The 12,335-nt window shown below is 45.7% G+C and overlaps 1 protein-coding gene across 1 annotated transcript in view; it reads left to right on the top strand.

Moving 5' to 3' along the window:
- Positions 1-402: 402 nt before the first annotated feature.
- MED10 (mediator complex subunit 10) overlaps positions 403-12,335 on the top strand; it is a gene marked incomplete in the record, with an annotated part of 66,769 nt that continues 54,836 nt past the window's right edge. The window contains 1 exon segment of the mRNA XM_073630836.1: positions 403-758. Within this exon segment, the coding sequence (XP_073486937.1) occupies positions 637-758 (122 nt within the window).

Below are 12,335 nucleotides of genomic sequence, written 5' to 3'. Positions count from 1 at the left end.
AAATAAATAGAAAACATAGATTTATTATCACTTTAATTTTTGTGGGAAAGCTGCATAGATCCTTCGGTGACTGTGTGCTCTTTTGTCAGCTGTAATGGTATGCAGCATTTATGAGCCATCATCCTTCATGGTGCCACTAGACATTGGATGTCACGTGTGCTGCAAATATCACCGCACACAAGCTGCAAAAATCTGCACCTATTAACCGACAAAGGCTTTCACAGTCACACAAAGTCCACGTGTGTTTCCTATCACATTTCACGTCCCTGAGCATTCTCCATTCTCATCTGCAAGCACCGGATGAATAGTAACATCACAACGCATAACACAACCATCCACTAGACACAATACAAATAGGCAGCGCATGCGCAAAAATGATAACGGCATCTCCAGAGGGCGCATGCGCCGAGTGTACCAATGCAGTGTTGCAGCGTGACGTTGCTGGCTGTCGTCTTGTGTCCCCCTTCTCAGTGTAGAATCCGGGGGAGGAGTATAAACAGGAAGACTAGGAGGACACGGAAGTGGAATAAAGCTGCCATCTGTGTGTGCGGGTCTAATATGTAATGGTGGAGGAGGGCAAAGGAAAGCGCATAGGGGTATGACTGGTCATTAGAGCGGCTGACCAGGGCAGACGACATGGCGGAAAAGTTTGATAACCTGGAAGAACACCTGGAAAAGTTTGTAGAGAACATCCGCCAGCTGGGGATCATAGTTAGTGATTTCCAACCGAGCAGCCAGGCTGGTCTCAACCAGAAGCTGTGAGTATCCATCACTTTACTGTCCATGGAGAAGGGGGGTGAAATAAACACTGCCAGGTGGGACTGCATTGCACAGAAAGCGCTGCTTAACCCTTTAATGCATGCGCCTTTTTCTGACGTTTGTTGCTTACAAGCTAAAATCTGTATTTTATCGCAGAGACCCTAGAGAATAAAATGGCGATTGTTGCAATATTTTATGTCACACGGTATTTGCACAGCGGTCTTTCAAACACAGTTTTTTGGGAAAAAAAAATACACTTTCATGAACTAAAAAAAAAAAAAAAAAAACAGTAAGGTTAGCCCAATATTTTTTTTTTTTTTGTATCATGTGAAAAACTATGTTATGCCGAGTAAAAAAGATACATAACATGCTATGCTTTGAAATTGCGCACACTTGTGATATGGCAACAAACTACAGTACTTAAAAATCTCCATAGGCGACGCTTCAAAAATTTCTATAGGTTACCAGTTTAGAGGTACAGAAGAGGTCTTGTGCTAGAATTATTGCTCTCACTCTAACGACCGCGGCGATGCCTTAAATTTGAGGGTGCGAATTATGCGTTCGCTTCTACACGCAAGCACGGAGGAACGTGGTACTTTAATTTTTTTTATTTTTTTTACACTGTCAATTTAAAAAAAAAAAAAAATTATTCTGAGCATTTTTATTGCTGTCACAATCCCTTGTGATAGTCGGTGACAGGTACTCTTTATGGAGGGATCTGGGGTCTATAAGACCCTAAATCCCTCCTTTGCACTTAAAAGCATTCAAAACGCCAAAATCTGCATTTTGGAATATTAGGGAATTTTTTTTTTTTTAAATCGGCAGCTGAGTAAACTGAAAGTGATGTAATGACATTGCTTCTGGGTTACTAGATCAAAACGAAGCCGATTACGGCTTCACTCAGGTCTTTGGCCAGCCGTTGGACGTGTTGGCTGGCCGCTAGCGCCACCTGGTGGGACAGGAGAGCTGCGGGGGGGTCGTGGCGCGCGTTATGTTCCATCCCCTTCTGCTCCTTGGGATAACAGCCGAGCGGCTTATAGCCACATCGTTTCTTATCCCAAGAAAGCCAACCGCTGGCTCTAAAAAAGGTACCAGGGTGATGCATGAAGGTGTTAAGAGTTCCAGCCACCTGGGAAAAAAATAAGTCAAAAACTGTAGCTGCTGACTTTTAAAAATAGCCACTCGCCTGTCCCATGATCCAGTGGTGTGCTCAGCCCAGTTGGTCTCGCCCACTGGCTTTGGTCCCCGGCATCTTGACTACGGGCACCCGGCTGTGACTGTTTGTGGCTTCACAGCTGGGTATCCACTGTCACGAGTCACGCTGCACATTGTGAATGGTGGATGCAGTTTTTTGGAACCTGTCAGTGTCCCTGAAGACTCCAGGGGGGGGGGGGGGACTTCAGTCTTCGAGCGCCGTGGCGGCCACCACGCCCGAAGTGGGAAGCGGGCACCTGTCAAAATTGGGTACCTGCTCGCCAAATCACCCACCCCCCCCCCCGCTCCTCAAAAGTGGCAATTGTTCAAGAGGATCGGGGAACGAGTCCTTAACCACTACCTGCCCGGCCTATAGCAGAATGACGTCCGGGAAGTGGTTCATATGACGTGCAACAGGATAAGCCGCGTCACTCTGACACACCGCATCTCCAATTGTGGTAAAGAGCCTCTGACGGAGGCTCTTTACCACATGATCAGCTGTGACCAATCGCAGCGTGAACCAGGAAGTGCCGGTAATCATCCTTGGCTCGTGCTGACAGGTAAAGCCAATCAGCGACTCTCCTGTCAGGGTGATGTGCACTGACAATCAGCACATTGATTATCAGCGCAGCCCCCATCAGAGGTGCCTACCACAATGCCAATGAGTGCTCACCCGAATTGCCAATCAGTTCCCATCAGTAATGCCTGTCAGTACCTCATTAGTGCTGCATATCATCCTAGCCTATCAGTGCCCATTAATTCTAGATATCAGTGCCCATTAGTGCAGCCTCATCGGTGAAGGAGAAAACCATTTTATACCAGAAACGAAGAAAAACTTTATTTTCTTTTTTCAGAAATGTCGGTCTTTTTTAGTTTGTTTAGCAAAAAATAAAAACCCCAGAGGTGATCAAATACCACCAAAAGAAAGCTCTATTTGTGGGAAGAAATGCTAAAAATGTAGTTTGGGTAGAGTGTTGTATGACTGCGCAATTGTCATTCAAAGTGCGACAGCACTGAAATCTAAAAATGGGCAGGAAAGGGGGTAAGTGCCTGGTATTGAAGTGGTTCAAGGGGAACTTCCCCTTTTTGGGTGGAGCTCCGCTTTAACCCCCCCCCCCTTCTTCCTCCTCCTCCCTTTTTTTGTTTTTAGGGAAGCTTAGAATATGGCTCACCTGTAGGTACAGCAAATCTCTTCTAAATGTGCACCATTTTTAGGAGATATTCACATCGACGCTAGCCAATCACATCACTGCACATGCGTTACAGACTGGAGAGTGCTAACCTGGAAGGAACAACAGAAGGAGATGCAAGTGCCTACACTCCTAAAACGGGCACTGACTGCAGCACACTGTACTCGGGGTGAGATTTGCTAAGATTGCAGAGTGCAAAATCTGGTGCAGTTCTGTATAGAAATCACCCAGCTTCCAGTTTTATTTTATTTTTTTGCCATAGCTTAAAAAAGAAGTATGAAATTTGCTTGGGATGCACCATGTGCATCTTGGCACATTAAGGCATTAAAGTGTTACTAAACCCAGTAATATGAAAATAGTTCACCCCCCCCCCCCCCCACAGTGCCCACAGCTTATAAATCTTCTTTTTACATTAAAATACTGCCACTATATACCTTTTTGGATGATCTGTATACCACAGTTACATGATAAACTGCACAGTTTCTTCAGTGCTGAGAGTTCAGGAAGGAGATTTTCATAGAGTTGCCACCTCATCCCTTTAAAACCGAACGCATATGAATTACACAGGTTATGAGGCTAATTAAATGCAGATAAGGCACCAAGTAAGTTTAATTACCACCTTAATCAGCCACAGAACCTGTGTAATTAATATGTGTTCGGGTTTAAAGGGATGAGGTGGCAACCATAGATTTTCACTACAGCCTGTATACATGCCCGCATGTGTGATGTCAATGTGACCTGGCTAGCTCTGAGAACAAGTAATGTTCTCTCCAGCATAAAAGACACAACTGAGCATGTGCAGATCGGCTACTCTGCCTGTGTTAACTGGCCTTCTCCAGATAGACAGTGCAGGAGGGGGAGGATCTGTGCATACAGGATAAAACGGCCTTTCTCATATCACCTTCCAGGACGACACACCTGAGAGATGAGGGTTCCTCCCTACAGCAAACACAATCAATTGACAGCTTGTTATAAGTCCCTACACTTCCCCTTGATCCCCAGTGTTGATTGTCTTTCTTCCGAACACAGCAGCATGTTTGTTTTTGTTTAAAGACCAAATTACTGGGGAGGGTCGAATGGTCACCTGTTGAGACAGGTTGTAGGGAGGCCAGGGAGGGCTGAACTAACCTGCAGGCTTGTCCTTCTCACAGGTCACCCTCAAGGCTGCACCAGCGCTTTTCACACAGGGAGTGTGCGCCATCGCTGCTGCCACCCGCTCTCTTCATTTCCTGGAATCATATTGCAAGGAAGTGCTGCGCTCCAAGCCTCACTCTGGTACACGGCCGCATCACAGGAAGTGGGCGGCGCCAGAGGAACAGCGCAACCCAGAAGTGTTAAACGCTGGGAGAACAGCGTGGAGAGCGGCGTGGACAGACCAAGCAAGGTGGCGGACAACGGTCGGCTCACTGTACTAGGCCCACAAGCAGGACCCAGCCAACCTCCTCATGGAACAGGAGGAAGGGATGGCGACTACAACTTTCGGGCGGATCCAGGTCGGGGCACAGTGAATAGAAACCCCCCTTGGAAAGGGAGGGGGTGAGAGGTCCTGGCTTCTAAGGGGTCTGAGAATTCCTGGACCTGCCAGAACAGGCCGGGCTTCACCAATCACCTTCCCCTTCCCTCCGCAGTACAAGCCCGCAGTTAGGGGGAAGACAGAGTAAAATGACATGTATGCTCTATCTCTTGTCTTACAGAATCCCCCAGTGGAACCCAAGCGGCCCCAGATAAACAGCCTCTTGCCGCAACAGGGCATAGCTCCTCAAATAAAATGTGGGTACTGTAAGGATAAGCTCCCAAAGTCCCATTCCAAGCCCTTTTGCTATAAAGTGTATCAATAAATTAGCAGTTCCTTTCATCTATGCAGATGGAAATGCTGGCAACAGTCAAATCTTTCTGTGAATCCGTCTGGGAAGTCATCAGTCCAAGGCCCTGACCCAGAGGAGCTTGCCCCTAGGGAAGGCCCATCCTCCCAGGAAAGTCTCTTCGGAGGGGGTCCCAGTGCTCTCCTCTCACCCTCAGTCACTACCTCTAGCTCAGGAAGAGGAGGATGGGGGGGGGGAATGGAATGCCAGGTCAGGTCAGACCACAGATGACATCCATGACTCCCTATCAGTGATAGGAAAAGCAGTCGCTTACCTTGCAGATGCCGCAGTTGAGTCTGCAAGAGCCTCACCTAAAATGGCCGCATTAATTAACTTAGCTCTAGAAGAGCTGTCTGGATTAAGGCCTGGGAAGGTGATGTTACATCAAAGGGTAAACTATGCAGCCTTCCCTTTCAGGGCTCATGGCCAGGTCCTGGACGACGTTCTGTCTAGGTCTTCAGAAAAGGGTAAAAAAAAAAACTTTGTGGCCTCCCCGGGGCAACCGCAGCATAGAGCCAAAAAAGAGCCCAATAGATGGTAGGGGTAGGCAAAAGAGGAAAATGTTATTGTTTTCCTCCCCCAAGGTCGGCACCAAAGAAACTAAGTGATGTCAAGATCAGGGTGGGGGTGGGGGGGGGGGTTAATCGGCTGTTCCACTTCGTCCCTCAGTAGGAAAAGATATCAGACAGCACTTACATCTGCCAGATCCTGTGAGAAGGTTATCGCTTGGAATTTTTAGCAACCCCCCCTCTATTATCACCCTTACACACCCCCCCCCCAGGGATGCCCTGAAAAGATCAGCCCTTCTGGATGGTACCCAGGAATTGGTAGAACAGCAGGTAGTGGTACCAGTACCAAAAGAACAGTAATACCAAGGGTTCTACTCCCATGTATTCGTTGTTCGCAAGCCGCCAGAAAAGTATTGGCTGATAGTAAACCTAAATCTTCGTACACACGATCCGATTGTTGGCAGGGGATTGTGTGATGACAGACTGTTGGCCTAAAATCTGACTGTTAGTATGCTCCTTCAGACAATTGTTGTCCAACTTTCAGCCAACAAATGTTGGATGGCAGGCTAGTAAATTTTCGGCAGACAACGGTCTGTTGTCAGATTTTCGTATCGTCTGTACACAATTCCGTCACACAAAAGTCCAAAGTGCAAACACGCATGCTAAGAATCTATGCACACCAAACACGACATTAGCAGAAGGTGCCCAAACGGTGGCGCTCGAGCTGAAATTCCGTGTAGTACGTCACTACATTTGTGTTTGTTGGCTGACAGTAGTGTGTCGTTTAGTATGCAAGTCAAGATTTTGACAAAAGGCTGACGCTCTGTTGGCCAACAATCTGATCGTGTGTACGAGGCTTTAGAAACCTGAACAAGTTCTTTGGAATACAAAAAGTTTACTATGGAGAGTATCTACTCTGTACGCAAAAACCTCATGAAGGAGGCATTCATGATTACACTGGACCTCAAGGATGCCTACCTGCATATGCCAATTCACGTGGATCATCAGGCATTCTTGAGGTTTGCAGTAGTCATCGGAGGGGAGATTTTTTCACTGGCAGTTCAGAGCCCTCCCGTTCTGGTTAACAGCCAGCCCAAGGATTTTTACAAAAACCTAGCAGAGGCAAGTGTAGCAGCCATAGTCTGGGCGCATCTTCACTCAAGAGTCCTTCACTTCTTCCTGTTGTCCTGGGACAAAAAGAGTGCTCACCCCCTCAGGTCCTGTCCTCCCTAGAGTGGTGGGCAATAGCCAAAAACCTAAAGGGAGGCAGTCCATGGGCGCAGTGGGATCCGGTAAAAGTTGCCACAGATGCCAGTTCCTGGGGGGCCCAACTAGGAAAGGAGAAAGGTCAATGGAACGACTTGCTAGGTCGAATGTCCATCAACTACAGGGAGCTCAAAGCGGTGGGGGAGGCCTTTCAAGAAAGCATCCTGAGCAAAGGAGGTTCAGGTAAGCCCTGACAACGCCACTGTCGTAGCCTACTTGAGGCACCAAGTCCAGACCCCTTCTAGAATTATCCAAGGAGATCCTGGACTGGATCAGGGGAAAAGTTCTCTCCATATCAGCTGTCCACATAAAGGGGACAAGCAACAACCAGGTAGACTTCATCAGTTGATAAGGCAGAGGGAATGGGAACGGAACCCTGAGGTATTTCAAACCCTGGTGCAGCGCTTCGGAAGTCCAGAAATAGATCTTTTCGCCAACCGGCAGAACAGGAAGGTAAAGAGATATTTCTCGATTTCCCAAGAGAGGGAGTCAGAAGGCTTAGATGCCCTGACTCAGACCTGGCAGTGCAGGTTGGCATACGCCTTCAAACCCCTAGCACTGATTCAGTGGGTCCTTAAGAAGCCCAGTCCCCAGACCAGCTCCTCCTGATAGTACCCTGATGGCCAAGGAGAGCTTGGTTCGCAAGCTTAAAATCCGTGGCAGAGCCATGGAAGCTCCCGAATAGGCTGGATCTTCTCCGTCAGGGGCCAGTACTACACCCAAGGCCGGAATTTCTCCAACTAACGGCCTGTGTAGTGAGCGCCAGATCCTAAAACATAAGGGCTGCTTAGAAAGATTGATAATTGCCCTCCTTATGAGCAGAAAAACAGTGACTAAAAAGATTTATTCCAAAATTTGAAAGACTTTCTGTTCCTGGGGCAATAAAAAAAAAAAAACAGATGACCTCCACCACTGTTCCTGTTATCCTGGAGTTTCTCCAGGACAGAGTAGACAAGGACCTAGTGGTCAGCACCCTTCGGGTAGAGATAGACCGAGAGGGCTGCTATCTTGATTCAAGACTGGCAAAGGAAGACCTCATTAAACATTTCTTGGTGGCCAGGGAAAGAGTTTCCCCAGTCTCCAAAGGCAGTTTCCCACCATAGGACTTGACAAGGGTGTTAGGTGTTATCTAAACACCCATTTGAACATATAGAGGAGGTTTCCTTTTAAGTTTCTAACCTTAAAAATATAATCTCTGTTAGCAGTTACCAGGGCCAGGAGGATTGGGGATCTACAAGGGCTGTCCATGAAGGAACCCTTCTTATTGATACAGCCAGATAGTCACCCTCAGGCCAGACCATTTGTATCTACCAAAGGTAGCATCCTTATTTCATAGGACGCAAGATATAACTTTTGCTGTCTTTTTGTGATAAACCAAAACCAAAAAATGAGACAGAAAATAAATGTCATTGCCTGGATGTAAGAAGGTGTCTCCTTACCTATTTACAGAGAACAAAAGCGTTTAGGAGATCCAATCACCTACTAGTTTTGTACGCTGGGCCAAGGAATGGACTTCAGGCTTCTAAAGCCTCAGTCTCGAGATGGATCAGGGGCGCTATCTCCCTGGCTTATGTAAGGTACCTGTGATAGGTAGTGTCCGAAGTGGAGCTTGTGTGCTGAGGATTCAGGCGAAAACTTAGGCAGATCAGGACGGCAACAGATCAGGCAAAGTGGTACACAATCGAAATCCAGAGATTGGTCAGGCAGGCAAAGGTCATACACGAGCAGGCCGTGAAGTACAAAATCGGCAGGCTAGAGAGTAGTCAGGAATACAGGCAGAATATTCAGAGTCAAAAAGCAGTCAAAACGCCCAGGAAGTTAGTCCAAACAAACGGGCACTGAGAGATAGGAAGTGCTGCTATTTATGGGCTGCTTTGATTGTAGATTGTCCACAGCTGGCAGCAGGTGGGGCTAGTGAGTCCAAGGTAATGCATCAAAGTAAGAGAACATAACTATAACTCCAGAGCTCCTCTGTGGCACAACAAGTAAGACTGCAGCTGTGGGACCAGGAACATCCCGGTTCAAATACACCCATGTACATGACAGCTTATGAGAGTTCTGGAGTCCCAGTACCGGCAAAGGTTAAGGCCCATTCAACCAGGTCACTAGCAACTTCCTGGGCTCAAAAAGCGGGGGCCTCCGGGGAACAAATCCACAGCGCGGCCACCTGGTTCAGTCAGGATACGTTCCTGAAGCACTACCATGTGGAAGTGTTGGCACAGCAAGACTTGGCCTTCGGCTGGAAGGTCCTACAAGCTGTGGCCCCACCCTGAAGGTAGGCCTGTGTTTACTTGATTATCCTCTCAGGTGTGCCGTCCTGATGGGAGAAAACCTACGTTAGACTTGCTGGTAACAGTATTTCTACGAACCTCCCAGGACGGCAGGCTTACTTCTCGCCCTATGTGGAGGGAAAATTAATTGAACACTAGGTGGTGAGTACCTATGTGGAGTGATTCTCCTTGTGAACCGGTTTGGGATTACTTTATTACAAACTAGGGATCAAGGGGAAGAATGGGGACTTGTAACAAGCTGTTAATTGATTGTGTTTCCTGTAGGGAGGAGCCCTGATCTCTCAGGTGTGCCGTCCTGGAAGGTTCATAAAAATAGTTAATGGAAAGTCTAACGTAGGTTTTCTTTATCGTACATCGCGAGAAACCGAGCAGCTATAATATCTATATGGGTTACACGCCACCTACTGGCAGTCAAACAGGAAGACTTTCCCTATATAACTCCTCCTGCACAGGAAGGACTACGTTTTTTTGCTAGTGTCTGCAAGGTGGAAATGGTCACTGATGTGATACTGTTGGAGCATACTTGGAGGCCTGGACTGTTCTATTTAGAATCATGGACTTTATTCACATCCATTCAAAAAAGCTGTCAGCCCAAAATAGATGGTACCCAAGCCTCAAAGGAAGGAGAGAATATTCCTTGAGGTTTGCCGGCGCTGGACCCTGCATAATGGAACCCTGTGCAGTGTTCTGACCAAGGTGCTTTCCTGCAGGGTGCTATACAGGTCCAGGGGCGTGGACCCCACATTAGGGGTCACCCAGTCCCTGAAGGTCTTTTATGACAAAGCTCGCCGTGATGGGTGAAGATTGGACTCCTGTTATGTTCAGAGTCCTGAAGCATGAATGGGAAGTCTGCATTTGTTTGCAGTTTCTCTTTATAAAAAAATCTGACTGTCTGGTGTTCTCTTAATAGCCCCTAGGGGCAGTGTGCTGTTTTAAACATGCTCTGTGTACTTCTTAGGAATATGGGCTGCCGTTTCTCCTCCAGCCACTAAAGGGTGCAGGTGCCTATTTCTTAACCTCCCTGGCGGTATGATTATTTCGGATTTTAGGCGCTGAAAGCGGTACAATTATTTTGCATGGAAATTTGGCGTTTTATATTGTAGGTCTGTAAATCTTAACAATAACACACTTAAATCTGTCCAAACCAGAGTCTAGTAGATATCCCGGGTATGATAAAGTTTGAAACACAAAAACATAAATTATAATATAATAAATAAAAATTAATAATTAAAAAAAATAGTAATAAAATAAATTTCCCCACAATTCACTATCGCTCAATTCTGCAAGTGTTCTAATTTACTATCGCTGTTTTCTAGCTGGTCTAAAGCCACTTTTGACGTAAAGGGACACTTTTTGGTTGCTATGGACAATCTCCAGTTTCCAGGCAGAAAGAACAGGATATATAATATAAAACTGCATGCAGGGCATGGGCCAGAGCACTGGGGACAAAAGGGATGTGAAATCATTTCATACAGTACTGTAATCTGTAAGATTACAGTACTGTATGTGTTATGATTTTGACATTTTTTTTAATTTGCCGCCAGGCTCCGCCCCAGTGCGTCGCGCCGCTCGCAGGGAACGGAGCCTGGCACGGAGAGGCTTCGGAGGAGGACGGAGCCCTCGGACACCGCGGGGGACATCGCAGGATCCCGGGGACAAGGTAAGTAACGCCGCCCCAGGATCCTGCAATGCGATCCCGAGTGTGGCTCGGGGTTACCGCTAATGGTACTGAATTTTAACCCCGAGCCACACTCGGGAAAACCGCCAGGGAGGCTACCGGGCAGGTATTGAAGGGGTGGCTGTGTGCTCGGCAGATTCAGCTGGGCCTCTTGAGACATAACGGTAGCCCATGGATACTAGTGAAGTGTGTGTACTTACTATGGGAGAACTGTGTTGCCAGACAAGTCATGGTTATATACTGCATACTTACTGCTTAATCCGGGGGGCCTGTACAACTGTAAGTCGATACACCCCTAGCAGTGTACTTTTAAAGTGGTGCGTCTCAAGAATAATGTGTATTTGACACAAAACTGGTATGGGGCCTGGTGCAGTTGAACAGGTGCCTACTTGCAAACTGGGCTAAAAGCTTATGTTTGTTAAAAGTTTATGCTTGTTGAGAGCTCATGTTGCTAAAAACTTATGTTTGCTAAAAGCCTATGTTTGCTAAAAACATGTCTGCATAGGGCGCATAGACTCGTGTTGCATAGACTCAACTCATGTTTGCGTAAGGCACATGCACATGTCGTATAGACTCATGTCTGCGTGAAACATGTGTCGCATGGACTCGTGTCTGCGTAAGGCGCATAGACACATGTCTACATGAGACACATTTTGCATACATATAAATGAACACATGATGCATAGTAGAACTGGACGATTAATCGTTAAAAGAATCCTTATCGCAATTTTTTTTTTTTTTTCGCCCTTGCGATCTCGATGAAGTATTTCCAGATTCTTTCTATGCAGAGAATTCGCTCTGCTAAAGCCGACAGCCATCAAAAGAAAGGGGAAAAAAAAATTGGGCAGTCTGCCAAGTATCACAACATTCTTTAGCAGTGGAACAAAGTATAAACATTGTAACGATTTGTCCTTTAGATCAAAGGACTGCACTTCGATGAGGAAAGTTTACCACTTAAACACTAAACCTTTTTCTGACATTTGTTAGTTTCAAGTAAAAAAAAAAAAATTTTTTTTTTTTGCTAGAAAATTACTTAAACCCCTCCCCCCCGAATAAATATTATTATTATTATTATTATTATTATTAAATATAATATTATTATTATTATTATTATTATTATTATTATTATTTATTATTTTTTTATTTATTAGAAAAAAAAATATTTTTTTTGAGAGCCTAGAGAATTAAAATGGTGGTGGTTGTAATATTTTGTGTCAATGTCTTTTTGAATGCAATTTTTTTTTTTTTATTACACTTTAATGAATAATAATAATATAAAAAACTAACCAGTAAAGTTAGCCCAATTTTATTTGTATAATGTGAAAGATTTTGCGCCACAAGAATCGTGTTCTTTATTCTAAGCAAAAAAATGTGATTCTCATTTTGGCCGGAATCGTGCAGCTCTAAAGCATAGACGCAATTGCACATGAACGCATGTTTGCATAAATACATGCTTACTTGAATAAGCACGTTTTGCATGTGTTGAAAGCAAGCATGTTGAATAAACACATGCTTGCTTACTAGCATAAACACCTTTGCATGAGCGCATAAATGCATATTCTATAAACGCATGTATAAATGTGTGT

This window comes from Aquarana catesbeiana, linkage group LG05 (genome assembly GCF_042186555.1).
Source record: "Aquarana catesbeiana isolate 2022-GZ linkage group LG05, ASM4218655v1, whole genome shotgun sequence".
NCBI classification, from domain to species: domain Eukaryota; kingdom Metazoa; phylum Chordata; class Amphibia; order Anura; family Ranidae; genus Aquarana; species Aquarana catesbeiana.
This window is presented reverse-complemented; position numbering and strand designations above follow the sequence as displayed.